Genomic DNA, 19,743 nt, shown 5'->3' with positions numbered 1-19,743 from the left:
CACACATATACGGTCAAGAACAAACATCGATTTACATGCAGGAAACAATCCGTAGAACAGAGCAATACTACAGTTAATTACATATGTTAAAGATTAGAAGACCATCACAGATTGAGGCGTGTATGACATTTTGCTGTCCGCGCTTTGACGAAGTGATTCTGTAGTGTCAAATTGTGACTGATAGTTAATGGTCGAATGCTTCTTACTTATAAGGAGCCAAGCAGTGTTCCAGAAGGTGGGCATTCCCTCATTGCATCTACAACTTCTGCAGTGTCTGCTAATTCTCCAGGCACAAACAATCATATGGAAGATTTCTAGTAAGCAAATAGACGTCGATGGTCAATCGAACGTCTTGTTTTCTACTTTCATACATACATATATACATTTGCAAATCTTTGATTTACTTCTCGTTTATGTAGTTTTGCAATAAAGGGGCCTTGTGGGTGGTTGATGGGGATTCCAGGCTAGCAGCTACAGATTCTTCACCGGCCTCTTCCTTTGTTTTTCCCCACAGTACGGTATAAAACCCAATAGATATTATTGTTGCTCCAACTAGGCTGAAATAATGCAAAAAATAAAGACATATTAAGTTGCACTTTCGCTAGGGGAAAAAGATAAAGGAGAGAGGAATGCACGATGACTATATTAGTGTCAACAACCATGCTGAAAGAAAAAAAAGAGGTTAGTAATGCTTTCTAACCTTCCGAGATAAAGAGTGTCACGAAGGAAAGCAACGCCCATGGCAACGGCAATGGCCATGGACAAAGGCTTGAACATTGTCACAAAGACAGGTCCCTTCAAGCGCAACACCCATGTGTGAACAGCATTGTTCAAACATGACCCAAATAGCCCCTAGACACAGAAAAATCGATACGATTAAGGTGTACTAGTCACATTAGATAGGCACTGTTTTTTTTACCATACAATCAGTATCTTACTGAGCAGAGTATGGAGAGCAATGCAATATCAGGTCGCAACTTCCAAGCGCTGGAATTCGGTTCTGTTATCAAGGCAACCGCTGCAGATACGGCAACCACGCATACATTGTAGAAGAAGATCACGGTTAACTCATTCGGGTACTCTTTCATGATTTGTGCCTGTGAAAGTATTACTACTTTATAATTAAAGATCACGATAAGCCGGAAACTGAAGGATTTAGTAAGAATAGGGTTTAGGGCTTAAGGTCGGAAACTGAACGATTGTATATTTACCTGAACAATGTACCAAAGTGGTACCAATATGTACTCAGCCGTTAGCAGAAGGCCACCAACTATCCAATTTGGGTTTGTTGGTGTAGAGTTTAGAAGAGGTTGGTGGAGTGAAAGGGACTGTGACCGATTAGCAAACACAATCGAAGGGCCCTTGTAGAGAGTCACCACAAATGCACCTGCAAGTGAAACTATTGTACCCAAGATTTTTGCTTGACTGCTTCTCTTTCTCAGAGCTGCACTTTCCAGCCTTTGGTTGGTAAAAGGAGAGAAAAACAAAAGTTAGTTGTTAATCATTGTCATGGTAAAAGACATCAATCTATGACCTACGTTGCTAAATTCAACTATTAGACGTGAGTTGAAGAATTTTAGGGGATTTAACAAATGAATCACTTAAACGGTAGTGTATATACATTGATGTATGGTAGGACTCCAAAAGTTACGGAATCCAACAATAGGCCTATTTTATTATTAATATAACGAGCAGAAATATTAGATTGACCGTCACACTATCATGTGTTGTTACATATCCATTCATGTTGTCACTTGTATGTTTTATTATTAATACCATACTCTAGGTCTATGAAATATTAACTTTGTCGTTCGTTTATATTAATGCTTGGATTAATATAAGGAGAAGAAACTTACATGCAACGTACAGACCTCCATCAAGGTATATTTATAATAATACAGTGTCATGTGCAGAGAGACTTACACATTTGCATATTATTAACCTAAAATGTTACAGTAATATCCCGAAGAGAACAAGTAAGTTGTTTAGTAACAACATCACATATCAATGTTACGAAACCCAAAATTTTGCATTTTCCATATAAGAAAACTAGAAGCCCAAGTCCCAACCAACAATTATTTATCTCACGTTGTCTGCCCCACTTGAGGGAAAGAAAACTAAAACAGGAAAAAGCACCAAGGAGGGTAAGTGTGGTGGGCACACGTCCTCTCCCTTGTCATAATTCCAAAAGTAACGTATTTCTCTGGTCACTTCCAACTTTTTATACAGAAAGCAACATCACAAATTATGTCACTAGATTTTTATCATTGGAGGGTAAAATAGTAAATGACCGGGGGGCCCCCCGGGGGGCCGGGGGAGGTGGGGTGGGGGTTTGGGAAAGAGGAGGGACCTGAAAATGATGGCGAGGATGAAAGTGAAAGCTGGCACAAGGTTGCTGATGGCTGAAGCAAGCGTTGGAGAGCTGTAGTTGATTCCTGTGTACCCCATGATCTGTGATGAACTCCTGCCCAACCCAAGAACACCAAATTATTTAGCACTAAATAGTTAAACAATCAGTTAGTCCTAAAAACTTTAGCGAAGTGATTTGTGTACGCTTATTTTTCTCGTTCTGCACACCTTTGCATACATCCATTCGTTTGATTTATTTAATCCAAACGGCATAATAAACAAAGGTGTGCATAGGAGAAAAAGAGTGTGATGAAATCGCTTTGGGAACTTATGGGTTGGTAGGATTGTACCCTATGAGTCCAAGAAGAAGAACTTTAGACATTATGGAGAAGTTGAGAGGAGGAAGCACCCTTGATCTGCAAGTTAAGAAAATTAGAGATGCAAGTTAGAAAAATTGATGAAAAATTTGTTAATTTTGACCAATTATATTGTTTATGAGAAGACGGTATTCTAAACTGCTCTAATTTATGGGACGAGGAAGGAGATTCGAACCTGTGGGAGACGAAAGGAGCTGGGATGAGAACAAAGGCAGCAACAGAGTAAGAGTAGACAACAAAGACATGGTAGCTCATTCCATTTAAAGTGGCAGCTTTGAAGAGTGTGTTTAGGCCGACGTTCAGGCACTCCATCGTCACCATCGCCGTGAACGGCAGCACATCTGTGTAACAAGACCTCCCTACTGCTGCCATGGATGCTCCTCTTTCTCTCTCTCTGTGTTTCTCTCTATAAAACTCAGAAGGAAACAGAGAGGATGAGATGGTAAAGTTAAATAAATAACGGGTGTTATCTGAGATCACAAAGCTACATCCTTCTTAAAGACAGGAGGCAACTGTAGGTTGACAACGATGTGAAATGTGGAAGGTTGATTGGCCCACTAAGGTCCTCTCTTTCGCAAAAAGATTTTTTTCGGATCTTTTCTTTCAAAATTTAGTGATCAAGTTATCTGGATCTTTAAAATTATAACTTTTAAAAGTTTTTACTAATTTCTTTATTTTTAACTGTTGAATCAAATTTTAAAAGTCCAAATCACTTGATCCCTGAATTTTGAAAGAAAATTCCGAAGAGGACATATTTCCCTCTTTTTCTAAAAAAAATACAAAACAATAGGAAAAGGAAATGATATGACTCTTTGCGTACATGACTAGGTGGTGCAATAATGAATATATAAATATTATTGGATTGGATTCCACACATCTCAGAAAGGTAAAACAAGTTAAAGAACCCGATTTAATGCCGTGTTAAGGGTTTTAGATATGCGGATTAGCGGCTCAGTGTTTGTCATCATTGATAATGTTCTTTGGTCAATATTGACATAGAGATGGATTGTCTGTTATCCTATTTTCATATTCTCCTTATGTCCTCTTGTGATGTGTGATTACGGTTAAGTTACGTCAATATTTTATATTAATTTTTTATAGAAATAATAAAACAAAAAGTAATAGGAATATAAAATGTTGATGTGGTTTAACTGTGACCACACAAACAGTAGAGCATGAGAAGAGTATGGAAATGGAATGGCAGACAATCCACCTCCTATTGATATATGTCCCAACTTAACTCAAACAAGCAACCCGTTCTATACATTATTAAGTTTCAAAGAAGCAGGTCATTGATCCATCACTAACTAAGATTAATATTGTCTACAACTTAACCACATGTGCATGTAATTATGTGTGAGATTTTAAAAAACTGTCTCTCCATCCAATTTGTAAAAAAAATCATTCAAAATAAGGCTTATTTTGTTTTATAAATTTTTTTATGTGGAGTTTTACATTTTTCAACTGTCTAAACTACGAAGAACATATTCGAACTTGAGTGCAAATTGCTCTAACTATCTTAGTTACGCCTAAATCTGCACCTAATGTAAGAAAGCTTTGATGACTAGTGTGAAAGGCATCTCTATGATTATGGTATAGGATGTCATTTCTTAAAAAAACTATATAATATATGATATGGTCCAATAATGTATGTTTTAAGATCATTTTTCAATTGCGTGCGATAATCGAAGGGGGACAATTGTGCTAGTTTCGTGCTGTTTTGAACTTTTAAGATAACTTTATTTATTTGGGGTTCTAGTGTTTTCTATGATGCAAAATTTTCATTTCATTTCATTTTAGAGGACAAAAAATGGTGTGCAATCAGGGGACCCCTTCGATTTATTGGCTTCTTGTTAAGCGCTTCTGAGTCAACATTTATTGGCAACTTGTGACGAGTGACGGGGGCCAATCTTAATTCACAGTTGTTTATGTAGCTCAGGACAAATTTAATCAAATTATTATATGACATTATGCCAGCTTGGTTGAATTGATGTTTGAGGGGACTTTTTAAAAGTGAGTCTTTATATTTTCTGTCATCTTATGTTTTTGACACAATGTTTTGTAATTGTTATAGGAATTGACGTTAAATTGTGAGGCAGCAGAGATTTCTTGAGGAGCCCATTTTTGAGAAGATTCCCTCAGCATTTATCTTGACGTTTAGGCCTAATTGAGCTTTGTCCTCACAAAGATTAATTTTAGTTCGAACCAACAGTAATCACGTTTAGATGGAACGAACAAAACCGTTTGAAAAGCGATTTTATCAATTATTGAGTCCTAAAGTTATTCAAGGTCAAAATAGATTTTATGATGGTTTTTGGTAGGATATTCATAAAACTGATTAAGAAATGTGATTTATAACTCACAAATTTTGTGATAAATATAATTGTTGACTTTTGGAAAGATCTGTGGTGCCGATTTAAAGAAATTGAATAAGCTTGGAAGTTGGAAGTTGTTTTACCATTTATTGAGTCTCAATACATAGTTTTATTATATTAGGGGCGGCAATTTGGGTAAAGCTATATAAGTCATAATTATATATTGAACTCGTAATTTATGAGAGTCAAATTGACTCAAACTCCAAACCTTCCACTTACTAAGTGAAAAAAATATCACTAGATCGTAATGCTAGCAGTGATACTTAACAATCCTTAATCAGCTAAATGTTCATTGTACACATAATTTTACATATTTTCAACTTTGTAGCTTTCCAACAGAGGGACCTTTCCCATACCAATAGGCAATGGTTTCATTTGTTCTTCCTTCGATTTACCCCATATTACAGCATAAAACCCCATGGACAGAATTATAGCTCCAACAATACTGCAAAATTAGGAAGATCATAGGGCAATATTTGTTATTGTAACTCCGAAAAGAGTCATTTTGCACTCCTTCCTAGAGAGAGAGAGAGAGAGAGAGAGAGGGGGGGGGGGGGGGGGGAGGAGTACCTGCCGAGAGAGAGAGCATCACCAAGGAAAATGACACTCAAAGCAGCAGCAATGGCTATAGACAACGGCTTGAAGATCGATATATAGACAGGCCCCTTCAAGTGCAGGGCCCAAGTGTGAACAAGCGAACCGAAGGAAGAACCAAGGCATCCCTTTAGAAAAGGAGAAAAAGTTCTGAGAGTTATACATTTCCTGAAGTAGCATAGTAGCTCTATGAATCTGACAGTCCTCACTCACGTACCGAGTAAATAATGGCGACCAATGCAATATCAGGCCTTAGCCTCCAGGCACTCAAGTTTGTTTCTGCTATAAAACATACTGGTGCTGATATAATTGTCCCACACAAGTTGTATAAGAAGACTAAAACTATCTCAGCTGGATATGCCTTCATGACATGGGTCTGTAATATGCAGCAGAATGATCAAGACTAAATTTTCTAATCACCTTTGTTTCTAAACAACAATAGTGAGGCATTAAAAGATTAGGCGAGCACAACTAAACATTAAAGGATTAAGTGAGTAAATTAATGCAGCATGATGAGATATTGCCATCGCATGGACCGTTTTGTGACGAGACATCGACCATATATATGTATAGACTGTTTAGAGTTTAGTGTTTCTGCCTTATTTTTGGCTCCACAATAAAGGTGTGCTACATGGTCCATACGTGGTCACGAAACAGTCAATACGAGGTCACATAGTAGGCCTCCAGTTGTACATATATACGTATATACCTGAAGGATATACCAAGTTGAGTAGAGAAGATACTGAAGAGCACATAGGAGGCCTCCAATTACCCAATTTGTTGGTGGTGTGCTTAACATTGGAGATGGATTAGGATCAGATGGAGTGGATAAAATCGTAGGGCCCTTGTAAAGAACCACTACCAATGCCCCTGATATTGATACTAAAGTGCCCATGATTTTAGCTTGGGTGCTGTAACTTCTCAGAGCTAAACTCTCCATCCTAAAATTAAAGAAGAAATTGACATACACAAAAGTACAAGAAATCCATCCACTCATATCATATTAGACAGCACCATCACATCACATAGCTTTATACCTCACAAGAAATTTCATAGAGCATAATATTTTTTTTGTGTTTTAATCATTCAAATAGGAGGTATCTTGTCCATTGTACAACCACTGGTGAAGATATTTGTAAGCCGCTTCTACTTGCAGAAAAATCACAATATACGTACATTCTTGTTTTCTTCTATAATCTTAACAAATTACTTTGCATGCGTGTCAAACTATGATTTGCATGTATGGAGAAGTAACATCTTACAAGTAAGGAGTCAAGCAAAGTATGTTTGACATGTACATAGTACAGGGGGAAGAGATAAAATGGAACCTGAAGAAGACGGCGAGTATGAAAGTAAACGCCGGTGTGAGGTTGCTCATAGCTGAATCAAGAGTTGGTGAACTGTAATTTATGCCTATATATCCACATAAATCAGCCAAAAACCTGCTTAATTGATCAAAATCAAACATAATAACCAACTTAAATTACTTAATTAAACACAAAATTAATCAAAAACCACCATAGCTTTTCATGTGCAGAATTACATATTAATACCCGATCAGTCCGAGGAGGAAAACTTTGAGGAGGAGAGAGAGGTTGAAAGAAGGAAGCCCCGTTCTGCATCGAATTCGAAACGAAGACTCGAATTATCGGAGCATGGTAAATCTGGTATGCAGTGAAGAGATGGATGCTGTTATTACCTGGGATTTGGAAACAAGAAAAGCAGAGGGAGGAGGACAAGAGTGGCAACTAGGTTGGAGTAGACGATGAAAACATAGTAGCTTAGACCTTTTAAGGTTGCTGCTTTGAATAGGACGTTTAATCCCACGTTTGTGCACTCCACCGTAACCATGGCCGTGAACGGCAGAACATCCTTCTGAAACCACCTCCTCCATCCCATCTCTCTCTTAGAATGATTTTGTTTTGCTCCACTAGAACATCCTTATAAGTAGACCTTCTTGACGATCGGTTGGAAACAACCCAACCTTTCCTATCCCTTGGAGCAACTCCACCGGGACAATTAGCCCGATGGACTGGCGACTTTTCCAACCTAATAGCCAGAACTGCAAGCTCCAGCCCATGTGGGCGTGTGGACTGAGGGGGGCCGAGTGAGAGGCTCAGCTCCAATCGGTGGTCCGAGAGCTGGGGCCATGTGATGCAAGACTAACATCATGATGACGTCAGTCATGATTTAAAAAAATTTACGTCAGGCGCGTGTTGTTCACATGCGCATGGGGGCGCATCATCGACAACTTTTCAGTCGGTGGGGGCCCACATCACCGACTTTTGAATTGTTACCGTTGTGGGGCACGTGGCGCGACGTCGTCTGTTGGATTTCAATGGATAGCTTATTTGGACCGTTGGATTTCCAAAGGTCAAAAAAAAAAAAAAAAATCAAACCTTCCGCCAACAACTAGATGATGTGATACAATATCAACCATTGGATTTGAGATCAACGGTCCACGTTATTCGCCTTTATAAATTAAAAAAAAAAACAAATAACAACTAAAAATTCTGAAATGTTATGTTGTGCCACGTGGCACAATCTGGAGGGTTGGATTTCAAATTTTTTTTAATCCAAGGGCAGAAATTAATTAAGTTAAAATAAATTAAAAAAAAATTAAAAAAAAAAGAAGAAGATTTTACTTTTCTATAAATGCCTTCTCATTATCTTCTACCTTACATCACAATTTCATATTTTCTCAAATACTTTCAACCACATTCCAATCTTTCTCTCAAAGTTTCAATCCAATTGGTTTCCAACAAAATGACTAATGATACAGGTACGAAGTGGACGCTTTTTGAAGATGTTACGTTGTGTTCTAGCTGGGTTGAAATTACTCTTGATCCGATTACGGGTAATGAGATGCAGTTGCGAGAAATGTGGAGTCTTATTCATACCAATTATCTTGAGAAAATTGGTGGGAAAAGAACCAAAGAATCGATGTCCAGTTGTTGAAGAATACTCAACCAATCGTTTAGTTTTTTAAGAGACGCCTTGGCATAAGCTAGTGCTAATCTTCGAAGTGGGAAAAATTTAGCGGATCAGGTAACAAACATTATTTATTTGTTTGTACCATACCCAAATTTACATTAGTTACTTTGATTATAATTATTTCTTCTCCCGCATTGTGTAGATACTTTAAGCACAAGCTTGGTATGATGCCAAAATCAAAAACAAAAACAAATCATTCACCCGGTGGGAATGTTGGAATATTGTCAAAGATTGTCTTAAATTCAGAGTTATGCATGTCGGTCCAGAAGTTGTCATGAAAATCACCCCTCTACACTCTACGCCCGTTTAAAGAATGCACTGTTACGGACAAAATAATCATCCAAGAGATTCGTACCTCATTGTTGATTGCTTCTATCAATGTTTACGGAACGGCTGGGCCTGCAGATCTGAGCCGCAACTTGGATGACTCGACAGGAATGTGAGGCTCTTTGGCTTTTTGCTTTGTCATCTCTCCTTCTACGCTCCTCATCTTCTTCCTCTTCCATCACATTTTCGCCCACCTGGAGATTGAACATTTCTTCTCCTTACTTAAACAATTCTTCCTCTTGCTCATCGATTTCCCACAACATCCTTGAAGAAGACATTGTAAGAAGGAAGCATAAACTATGAATAATGATAGAGATTTTGATTTTGGTGTGTGATTTTTTAGGATGGATAGTGGGTTATATGGAGGAAAAAGAAAGGATTAGGTTATAGATAATGCCATGTGGCATAGTGTCATTCATTAAAAATCTAATCGCAACCTATCCTCAAAGATTGTAAACAAATTGTGATACGTGACGTGGCGTGATTGGTTAAAAATCTTATTGGAAATCTATCCTCAACGATTATGAAAAGGTAACGACATGTGGAAAGACGGCATTGGATAAATATCTTATCGAAATCTATCACCAAAAATTGTCTTTTCAGATAATGACACGTGACGCAACGAGAGCGATTAAAAATCTTATCTGAAATTACAAATAAAATTATTTTGTAAAATAAAAAATACTAATATTTTATTGACTATTGTCATGGCTATTCAGTGTAAGGCGTGGAGATGCAAAATGCAGTTACTGTTCACTGGAGACTATTCAATAGTTAGTTGCCCTAGGGGGCCTTTGCAACGCTGGAGTTGCTCTTATGTGTTAGGTGCTGTTGTGCCAAACAAAACATGAACTCAAGATTTTGAGTAATGGTACACTTCCTAAATATTTATACTATCATTTGTATTAGAGACATAGTATAAATATATGGTAAACGTAACATTTTGGCAAAAGATTTTATACAAACGAAAAGATGTACTAAAAAAAAAAATGTTGCCATACCTCTTCTAGATCTCAGAAACGATGGTTTTTTATTATTTATTATTTTTTTATTTTATTAGGTTTTTTTTTATCCAAAACGGTTATGCGATTTGAAACAGTGGACAATCTTAGGGACCAAAGTAAGGACTTATGACAATCTCATGGATCATTTTGGTTAAGAAGTCTTTTTATTATTAAGGGGAGGAAAAAAGGTTTGAAACTATTTCAATAATATAGGAAGGGAGGGGGAGGAAAAAAGGTTTGAAACTATTTCAATAATATAGGAAGGGAGGGGGAGGGGGAGGGGGAGGGGGAGGGGGAGGTGGGGTGGGGGGAGAAGTTTCGATTCTGAGATGCATGAGTAGAAATTCAATACCTTTCAAACGAAGTTTGGTCATCCATTCTTTTAAAATTTATATCAATGTGTCAATAAACGTGAAAGAGGATGGAATTGGTTTATGAAGGTTTGAAGGGAGTGAGTGAGTCGTGACCGTTGTGTGGAAAGAACGAAAGGTTGGCAGGAGTTATGGGTGGGAAGAGTTTTTTGTTTACATAATTTAAACTAAATTTCGAATAAATGTTGCAATACAAATCCGAATTTGGCATGCCTCACATTTTATGCCAATAAAATCTTGGCATTACCTATTTCACATTCTTCTAAGTTTCTTTTCTGAAACTCCAATTTCCGGGTATTAGCCTTTCATACTTCATTACTGATACTGCTTCGCAACAGCGGAGTCGTTTGGGTCGACGGTTCTGATCGTTGAACTGCATTATCAACCTCCATCACTTTCTCCCTTAGTTGTGCATATGTCACGGTATAAAATCCCAGCGAGATCACAATAGATCCAATCAAACTGCACAAGAAATAAATCCATTGATAAACATGATTAAGAGCATTTAAATGCAAAAGTTTGTTTATGTGCCTGAGCATACCTGCCAAGATAAAAGGTGTTGCCAAGGAAAACAACCACCACGACTGCCGCAATGGCGATTCCTAAGGGCTTAAACATGGCTACATAAACAGGCCCCTTCTTGTGCAAGCACCAGACATGAACACTGATGCGAAACACACTCACACAGATTGCCTACAAACGATGAGATCATATTAAAATTCCTTAATAAACACTACAACAAGTTTTTTTTGTTCTTCTCACCGCATACAAAATGCCGATTATCTCAATGGGAAGCTCCATTTTCCAAGCACTCAGATTATTCCTTTCCACAATTAGAGAGATAACTGTGCATTGAATTGTCAGAAACATGGTGTAGAAGAAGACTATGGTCATTTCTTCCGGGTAATCCTTCACAGTGGCTGCCTGAAAGTACCAAGTTCATTTAACCAAAAAGAAGTACAACTTCATGCCACGTTCGATACCAAAAGTGACTTTTTATAGCGTGAGAATGCATCTGTTGCGTGCTGTAAATAAGTATTAAGGCGTGCATCAAACGAGGGATGATCGGGGTAAAAGAGGGATCATCAATCGATTTCAAAACAAATTTACCAATTTGAAATTTCCTCTTAAGAAATAAGTGCTAAAGAAAACCTCCAAACTAGATCACAAAAACCATTTACATGTCACAAGAAAATCCCATCTCGAGCAAAGTTTTACTTGAGTAACACATAAGACAGGGTAAACCAAAATATTCCCAATTTCTAATGCACCAAAGTATGAGGTGAGTTGTGGGATTAAATTTTACCTGAGCGATGTTCCATGTCGAAGATACGAGGCATTGGATTGCAAGTAGCATACCTCCAAAGATCCAGGTTGATGACTGTGAGACGAAAGATCTATGAGTCGAGTGATTCAAGCCGGAAGACAAGGAAGAATTCAAAAGAGCAGGGCCGTCGTAGAGGGTCACTATCAATGCCCCTCCCACTGCTATAATGGCGCCCAAGGATTTGGCATAACCGGTTGCTTTTCTCAAGTCTAGCTTTTCCATCCTAAAGTTGAAGTCCTTATTAGCCAAATACATATAGACCGTCACAGAAGTACATACAATTTATGAACTTAAAAGATATTCCCACCTGAAAATTATGGCAAGCAAGAAAGTGAAAATTGGGGTGAGATTCGCCATTGCTGCCGCAAGAATAGCCGAACTGTTTTTGACACCGGCGAAAAACAGAATTTTCCCTGAGCTCCTGCAGTACAGTTTTCTTCATCATTTATATGTCTGTTTTTTTCTTGGAAAATAAAGAGGTGGTAGGAATCGTAGGATGGACTTCTCAGGAGGTCCATCCTAGACCATCCTAATACTATTCTTGCCGAAACTCACTTAATTTCGGAATTCTGATTGGATCCGATGCATTTGAGTTGGTATGATCGCATACTTCATCATTTATATGTCTATATCAATTACTTCAATACGAATTTGATCAAGTGAAAGCAACTAGAATTACCCTATTAGGCCGAGGAGAAAGAATTGGCAAATGAGCCTGAAAGTCAAGGGTGGTCGCTTGTTTCTGCAGACAAAATGAAATTGTACTTTTAAATAGTAGCGGGCACTGCCACATTGAAGTCAACGCTTCCCCAACAACAAAATACAAATAAAATTATTAAGAAAAAGATAATCACACCTTCGGTAGATGAAGAAGGGGAGAAGCAAGAGGGTACCAAGAGCGTTGTAATAGACAATGAAGACAAAGTGGCTCATCCCTTCCGCCATGGCAACCTTGCTTATTGTTGACACGCCAACTTCTGCACACTCAACGATTGCCATGGCAGTGAAGGGCACGGCCCCCCATATGCGCTGTCGCCACACCATCTCTTACTCTCTTTTCGCGGTTGCAGAAATCAGAATGCTCCTTGTTCTTCTTGTGAAGAAAAAGTTGCAAGGAGAGCAGAATTTGTAGTGCTCTCTTTCCTCTCACCTTAAGAGCAATATATATATTACAGAGGGTAATTCTTCATCCTCCTATTCTCATCCCCTCATTCTTTCATATATTAATTTTTATCTTATTATTTTTATAAAAAAAATTAATATAAAATATTAACCTAATTTAATTGTGATTATTCAAATAAAAAAGTATGGAATGATAGAGTGATTAGAAGGGTAAAAAAATCCTCCTCTTGTATTATACCAACCAGTAAGCATCTGGATAATGAAGTTATTAAATACAGTACAAGGTCATTGGTTTTTTTTTAGGTCAAACAAGTTCATTGTTTTACATACAACAAAAGTCATTACAAGTATCAAACGCAAGCATGCGCGGCATGAAGAATGCAAGAATAAGAGGTTCAGACAGAAAAATATTTAATAAACATGTGTCTTTCTTTTATACAAACGATAATCAATTTATACTAAATTAATCTAAATTATAAAAAAAATAACTCATCCTTGAGTGCAGTGGAAAAATACACTCTTCTAACCAATTTCGTAAAACGAAGATCTGACAGAATAAGTTAATTTGGAAAAGTACTGCTAATGACGTGCATTAACATGGACATTTCATACCTCAAGTTGCCCTCATTGCCTCTACTCAAAACGGCATGCTTCAAGCCTTTATTTTTTTAACTTACAACTTGGAAAATGACAAAGGATTTTTAATTTTCTAAAAATAAAATAATGTTGACTACTTATTCATCGGCTTATTAATTTACGGAAAAAGATTATTTTTGAATTTCTTTCTCCTAAATCATCAAGTTCGAAGATTCAGATTATTGAAATTTAATCAAACAGATAAAATTATTTTAACTTTTAAAGTAAATCATTGTTTATAATCGTTAAATTAAATTTCAATAACCTAAATCTTCATACTCGATGATAATTTGCTGCAAGAAGCTACAGTGGCACAGAAACCAACTAGCAAGAAGCCAAACTATTAATGTTGAGCTGCTGATGCAGCCTTTGCATTAATTGTGAATGGCCTGCATCACCCACCTGTTAAGACCTTAAGGTAGCAGGACAGTATATGTACATGCCCTCAATATTAGGGGAGAAAATTTTCCTTGTATTTGATCATGTATTTCTCATGAAAGAACAAGTTTCCTTGTATTTGGAGAGAAAATTTTTAGTAGAATGACTTCTCTATCATTTTTTGGCACCTTGAGTGTAAGACCTGGTTTGGTACTGAGGTGATTCTGAAAAAAGCTGCTATCAAAAAAAGCTGGGAGCTGTTTTTGTGTTTGGTAAACACTCAGCTTCAGCTTTTTTTCACAGTTTTGGATGAAAAAAAGCCAAAAACAAGAAGCTGCAAAACCTCGCTTTGAAAAACCGGCTTTTTTTCACATCTGTTTTACATAAAAGTTTACCAAACACTCTAATACTGCTTTTTTTTTTTTTTTCAAAAGCACTTTTACAAAAAAGTTTACCAAACATTCTGCTGCTTTATTTCACAGCTGCTTTATTTCACAGCTGCTTATTCTCACAGCACAGCAGAAGCAGTTTTTTTTCAAAGCACAGCAATACCAAACCAACTCGCTCCACATGGCTGTGTAATAGTGATCTAGAATGGCACAATGACAGTGAATTTGTTCCATCTAGTTCTCGTAAATCATCCGACCCTTTACAAGTACAACTCTCAATACACACGATCTTACTCTTTGAGTCAAACTGTTATACTCAATTTTCTCTCATTTAATAGAGCTGGTTTATAAAAACTCATTATACATTCTTATTTCCCAAAATACACCAAGTGAAGAAAAAACAAAATTAAATACAAGTGAATGAGAAAAATGTTCTTTTGAAACTTTTGGTTCCTCTAGTGAATGAAATGTTGTTTAAGCAATGCAAAAGAGGGGTCTTTTTGGTGGATTGTGCCAAGCCGTGGACTTCCTTCGCCACAAGATTACTTTTTTCTTTGCTCTTCCCCCAAATTGTAGCATAAAATGCAATTGCAATGATCATAGATCCAATCACACTACCACAAACATATAAATTTCAACAAAGTTTCCAATGTACTTGACTAATACATGTCTTTTCATCAACAATGCAAATGGATAGTGCATCTATCAGAAGGTTTCGGATTGAATCTAATGATGTAGATATTAAGAGAAACTGTTGCGTACCTGCCAAGGTAAAGCGCGTCGCCTAGGAAGATGACCACCATGAATGCTGCAACGGCAACTCCCAAGGGCTTGAACATGGATACAAAGATGGGTCCCTTTTCGTGCAAGCACCACAAACGAACACCAACTCGAAAAACACTCCCGAATATGGCCTAATTAATCAAAACCAGTGTGTATATCAATTTGAAGGTCAAAGAGACCGAATTACAAACATTCTCAAGGATCAAGTTTAAGGTTCTTCTCACTGAGCAGACAATGGCGATCATCTCAACGTAGTACCCAAGCGTTTGGATTCGTTTCTACAATTAGAAAAAATATTGTCATTGGCTTGTCATGAAGAAGGTGTAGAAGAATACAGCGGTCACCTTTGACGGAAAATTCTTCACAAAAGGATGTCCGAGGGAGGGGGAAAAATCAAGGTCATAGCAGGAGTTCGTTATTCGCAAGGAAATATGACAATGTGACAGGCTGTTACTGGGTTAGTGTAGGATTACCAGAAAAATGTTCCATACTGCCGCTAAAAAAAAAGTGATTGCGAGGAGAAGACCTCGTAGACCCACATTGTCTGGTCTGCGATAATCAAGTGCGGGTGAAGGAACTCCGCAGTGATAAAGCTGTTAACCTTAAGATTGTTGAGCCCTTGTATAGAACAACTACAAATGCCCCAGATACCGACACAAGAGTCCCCAACAATTTAGCAAGACTGCTTGATCTCCTTAAATCTAGTGTTTCCATCCTTGTTTAGAAAGAAATAGAATAGAAGGTGATATTAATATTGTACTGCTAGCAACGCTAGCACATTCGATCAGTACATAACACGAGAAAAACAAAACAAAACCCCTTCTTACCCAAAAATGATTGCCAATATGAAAGTAAAGATTGGCACAAGATTCGACATAGGGGATGAAAGTACTGGGGAACAGTATTTCATGCCATTATAATCCAGTATCTGACCCGAAATCCTGCAACAACGTATCTTTCTTTCTCGTCGTATGATATTTAAGTAAAATCAAAATGTATGCTTTATGAGAGCATTACGCAGATTATGAACAAACAAAACCAATGGAAAAGTTAAATAATTACCCAACTAGGCCGAGGAGGAAGAGTCTACAAAGGAGTGAAAGAGGAAGAGAAATCGGCTTCTTTCTGCAGAGTATTGAAAATGTAATTATGTATTACATGGAGGTAAAAGTAATCACTATACATATAGATGAATTGCAGAGGTGATATATATGAAATGAAATTTAAGGGTGAGAGAACTACTGTAAAATGAAAAAAAGGAAGGAGAAGGATGGTAGCAAGGGCGTTAGGGTAAAGTAGTAAACGGTAAAAACTGATGTGCTCATTCCTCTTGACATTGCTGCTTTGCTTATAGTTAATACGTCCACATCGTGGTAACACACCAACCCACCTACAACTACAACCAGCCGGCATATCCATGGATTTCATGCCTCTGTCTCTCAATTTAATTTAGTTGTTTCATTTTTTTTTTTAATATAGAACTCTTATACATACAGAGTAAAACAAGTATATATACAGGAAGCAGGCGTACTGATCAGGGTGCTATATAATTTATCACATTTTATACGACACGTGGGGAAAAGGCATTGGTAACAAATATATTAATACCTGAAGTGCTGTCTGATTGCTACAACAGCCAAATTATGAGGATTCCTCCAACATAATCAAGATATGCTGGATTAATTTAAGGTTAGTGCTGAGTGTATAATCATTATAGCTCTTTTGCTAATCCGATTCACGAATGAAACTTTGCGAGTTAATTTCGTTGTCATATATCTTTTCGCAGATGATATAAGTGTTGATAGATGTATGATTTTCACAAATAATATAGTGCTGATAAATAAAACACAAGATGGAGTAAATGTGAAGCTTAACCTTTGACGGAAAGCGTTGGAATCTTAAGATCTTCACCCAAGTAGGTCAAAGACAAAGTATATGAAGTGCAAGTGCAAGTTCACTATGAATGGAGTTAAGATGAGATAGGTGTGAGAACTAGAAATCAGGAAGTACCAAAGAGTGAACACTTTTGCTATCTTGAATCTTTATTGCAAAAAAAAAAAAAAAAAAAAAGAAGGGAGGATTAGATGGAGATCTTTACCATAAAATACAAGCTGAATGGATGAAGTGAAAGAGTGCATAGGATGTGTTATGCAACCATATGCTAACACGCCCCCACACCTATATCACCAAATATCAGAATAGGCATGTGTTGGCCGACACCCGAGGGTGACGAAGCCATTTTGAACATGCATGCAACATATAAAGAAAGAACGAACGTAAACAAAATGTGTAAATTTGAATATAATGAAGTATGCAATTGCAGGAACGTGTTCAGAGTATACAACTAATTAAGAATAATGTGAAAGAATTAATATAAAATGTTACGAATAAAGGAGTGGGTCCTACACAAGGAAGACTTGATGATACCTATGCGGAAGTGCCCTGACACCGGGATCGAATGCCTCGATTCTAACTCCTGAGGGAGCGCAAAACAAAAGGTGAGTGGACCAAAGTTTATAATAATAATACTAATAGTAAGAAAACCATTTTCTTTATGAACATACTAAACCCTTATTTGGAAAACACATATATAGTTCTACATAGTAGGTTTTCTGAAAACTCTAGCATGCCATGAAAAACATTCGTAAAATACATATGTGTAAACCAGTGCTTAGTAATGGTAATATAGTCACCCGAAGGCAAATTCGTAAACATCTGTAAATCATATCAATGATGTACTCAACTAAGGGAATCATAATGGCCCGAAGGCATAACCATCACCCGAAGGTGAACCTCTACGACATCGGGTTACGCTAGTGAAGAACATAAGGGTCCATCACCTGAAGGTGAATCTATACGACTCTGGGTTATGCCAGAGAAGAAACATATATGTATATGTAGTGGGTTCATCAGTAGAAGATGAAGCTGTACGACTTTGGGTTACACCAGAAAAGAAATATAGGGTCCATCACTCGAAGGTGAAGCTGTACGACTCTGAATTACGCCAAAGAAGAAACATATACATATAACATAACACACTGACACTAGCCGTGGCTAGTGAAGCTGGGAGTATGTCATAAATATCCACAATTGTTCCTTATGTCCATAGACGTCTACATACTCGGTTGTGTGTATGTGTTGTATGATAACCCACTAGATAATCATCGAAAACGTATCTCAAAATCTCATATCAAATCCGGAGCTCAAAAACTCAAAGCCTCATCACATAAATCCATGATAATTCATATTCGTAAATCCATAGAATTTCATATACGAAAATCCAATAATTCATAACCTTTAGTAAAACGTAAATTCGATAAATCATAAATATTTTGTAAAAGCAATTTAAATAAATCATAAATTCTCTGTAAACCATAAATATAGAAATTCATAAAACATAATATAAAACATACTCAATTTATGAAATATGCAATACATGCAAGCCTAATATTTTATAAAAAAAACATGTAATTTGAGAAGGGGTCCACTCACAGATATTTTGTTGTCGGGGTGCCGCTCAAACTAGAGAAGACGATGTCATTTCCTACCGACGCACCTAACACAAATAAAGGCTATTTAATTAAACTCTACTGAAACGATTGAATTTGGGAAAACGGACTGCAGATTCGGATTCGGCACGTCAAAAAACCTAAGGAGGAACCTTGGGTTCTCCTACGCCCTGCGACGGGACGGTGGCCCGAAAGACCACATGCCATCGCACGCGCCGAGACGGGTCGCCGAAAAATTCACCGACAACAACCACTGCAGCGGAGCACAGTACCTCCAACGAAAGCGCATGATTTCCACGCGTTGACCATGGAAACTAGGATTGGGTCCGGGTCAGGTCGGATCTGGGCTTTAGGTTGCTGGGTTAGATCCGGGTCAGGGTTAATGGCACAAGGGTTTGGGTTACATGGCTCAAAGGTTTGGGACGGTTATTGGATTGGGCCCAGTAGCTGGGTTTTGGATCTGGTTTGGATTACAAGTCGGGTCGACTCGATTTCAGACCGTGGGTCAGCCGGATTTTGGAAAAATGTTCGAGAAATCCCCGAGCTCCGATTAGCTCAATTTCACGACTATAACTAACATGCCATATATGAATTTGAAGCTGCGAATGAGAAGGATAGAAATATACCTTTGGTTTCCTCGGCCATGGCTGGAGTTGGCCGGAAAATCACTCTAAACTCATTGGACAAATAAGGGAAGTTTCCCCTCTTCGTTGTTTATGTGTTAATCCGTCACAAAAGTCCACAGGGAAGTTAGGAAAATAATGTAAACAACCATAATGACATGATTTGAGGGTTTTCAATCCTTACCCGTCAATGTGGTGGTGCCTCGGTGATTGGCAAAGAACAATAAATCGTGAGTTTGAGGGAGGAGAGAATTAGAGCGAGAGAGTTCAGATGGGAGAAAGAGGGAGAGGGTTCGAGAGATGGAGAGAAAAGTAGAGAGAGTTCTAGAGAGAGAGAAGGCACGAAGGAGAAACGGGCACCCCAGAAATGGGGAGAAAGTCTACCACGTGTCAGCCAAGGAAAGGCCCAAAGTGGAGAAATATCTCCGATAGTGAAATTACCAAAATGCCCTTAACGTTTTCGAATTTTGTAAAATCTTCGTTTTAGCTCCAAATTCGATTCCACTTACGCCTACGCATTCATAACGATGAGTACTACAAGGATACGCCAAGGAAACGAATCTTACAAGACATGACAAGATGGTC

At 37.7% G+C, this 19,743-nt stretch overlaps 2 protein-coding genes and 1 pseudogene across 2 annotated transcripts; all 3 read right to left on the bottom strand.

Moving 5' to 3' along the window:
* Positions 1–178: 178 nt before the first annotated feature.
* LOC137739277 (uncharacterized) lies at positions 179–7,700 on the bottom strand. Its single transcript, XM_068478829.1, has 14 exons — positions 7,395–7,700; positions 7,249–7,311; positions 7,024–7,137; positions 6,405–6,636; positions 5,913–6,071; positions 5,672–5,823; positions 5,412–5,546; positions 2,902–3,210; positions 2,700–2,765; positions 2,351–2,464; positions 1,212–1,458; positions 939–1,097; positions 701–852; positions 179–557 (listed from the first exon to the last, which is right to left on the bottom strand). Exons 1-14 carry the CDS (start codon positions 7,592–7,594, stop codon positions 401–403), a joined length of 2,259 nt encoding a protein of 752 aa, XP_068334930.1. The 5' UTR covers positions 7,595–7,700; the 3' UTR covers positions 179–400.
* Positions 7,701–10,535: 2,835 nt separating this feature from the next.
* LOC137741154 (WAT1-related protein At5g40240-like) lies at positions 10,536–12,851 on the bottom strand. The gene is made up of 7 exons (XM_068480957.1): positions 12,575–12,851; positions 12,398–12,460; positions 12,026–12,139; positions 11,698–11,941; positions 11,154–11,315; positions 10,933–11,084; positions 10,536–10,853 (listed from the first exon to the last, which is right to left on the bottom strand). Exons 1-7 carry the CDS (start codon positions 12,760–12,762, stop codon positions 10,697–10,699), a joined length of 1,080 nt encoding a protein of 359 aa, XP_068337058.1. The 5' UTR covers positions 12,763–12,851; the 3' UTR covers positions 10,536–10,696.
* Positions 12,852–13,800: 949 nt separating this feature from the next.
* Positions 13,801–19,180, bottom strand: LOC137739276 (WAT1-related protein At5g40240-like; annotated as a pseudogene).
* Positions 19,181–19,743: the final 563 nt, after the last annotated feature.

The sequence above is a fragment of the Pyrus communis genome, chromosome 7 (assembly GCF_963583255.1).
Source record: "Pyrus communis chromosome 7, drPyrComm1.1, whole genome shotgun sequence".
Classification (NCBI taxonomy): Eukaryota; Viridiplantae; Streptophyta; class Magnoliopsida; order Rosales; family Rosaceae; genus Pyrus; species Pyrus communis.
This window is presented reverse-complemented; position numbering and strand designations above follow the sequence as displayed.

Bases quoted from the DNA above. Each gene is read 5' to 3' on its own strand.
- LOC137739277 (XM_068478829.1), bottom strand. From the start codon at position 7,594: ATGGGATGGAGGAGGTGGTTTCAGAAGGATGTTCTGCCGTTCACGGCC. The intron at 5,824-5,912 runs GTACGTGAGTGA...CCTTTTCTAAAG, and splicing joins TGGTCGCCATTATTTACTCG to GGATGCCTTGGTTCTTCCTT. The intron at 3,211-5,411 runs GTAAAATTATGT...AGAAGGATGTAG, and splicing joins AGCTACAAAGTTGAAAATAT to CTTTGTGATCTCAGATAACA.
- LOC137741154 (XM_068480957.1), bottom strand. From the start codon at position 12,762: ATGGTGTGGCGACAGCGCATATGGGGGGCCGTGCCCTTCACTGCCATG. The intron at 12,140-12,397 runs GTAATTCTAGTT...ACTGTACTGCAG, and splicing joins TTTCTCCTCGGCCTAATAGG to GAGCTCAGGGAAAATTCTGT. The intron at 11,085-11,153 runs GTGAGAAGAACA...CATCGTTTGTAG, and splicing joins TAATCGGCATTTTGTATGCG to GCAATCTGTGTGAGTGTGTT.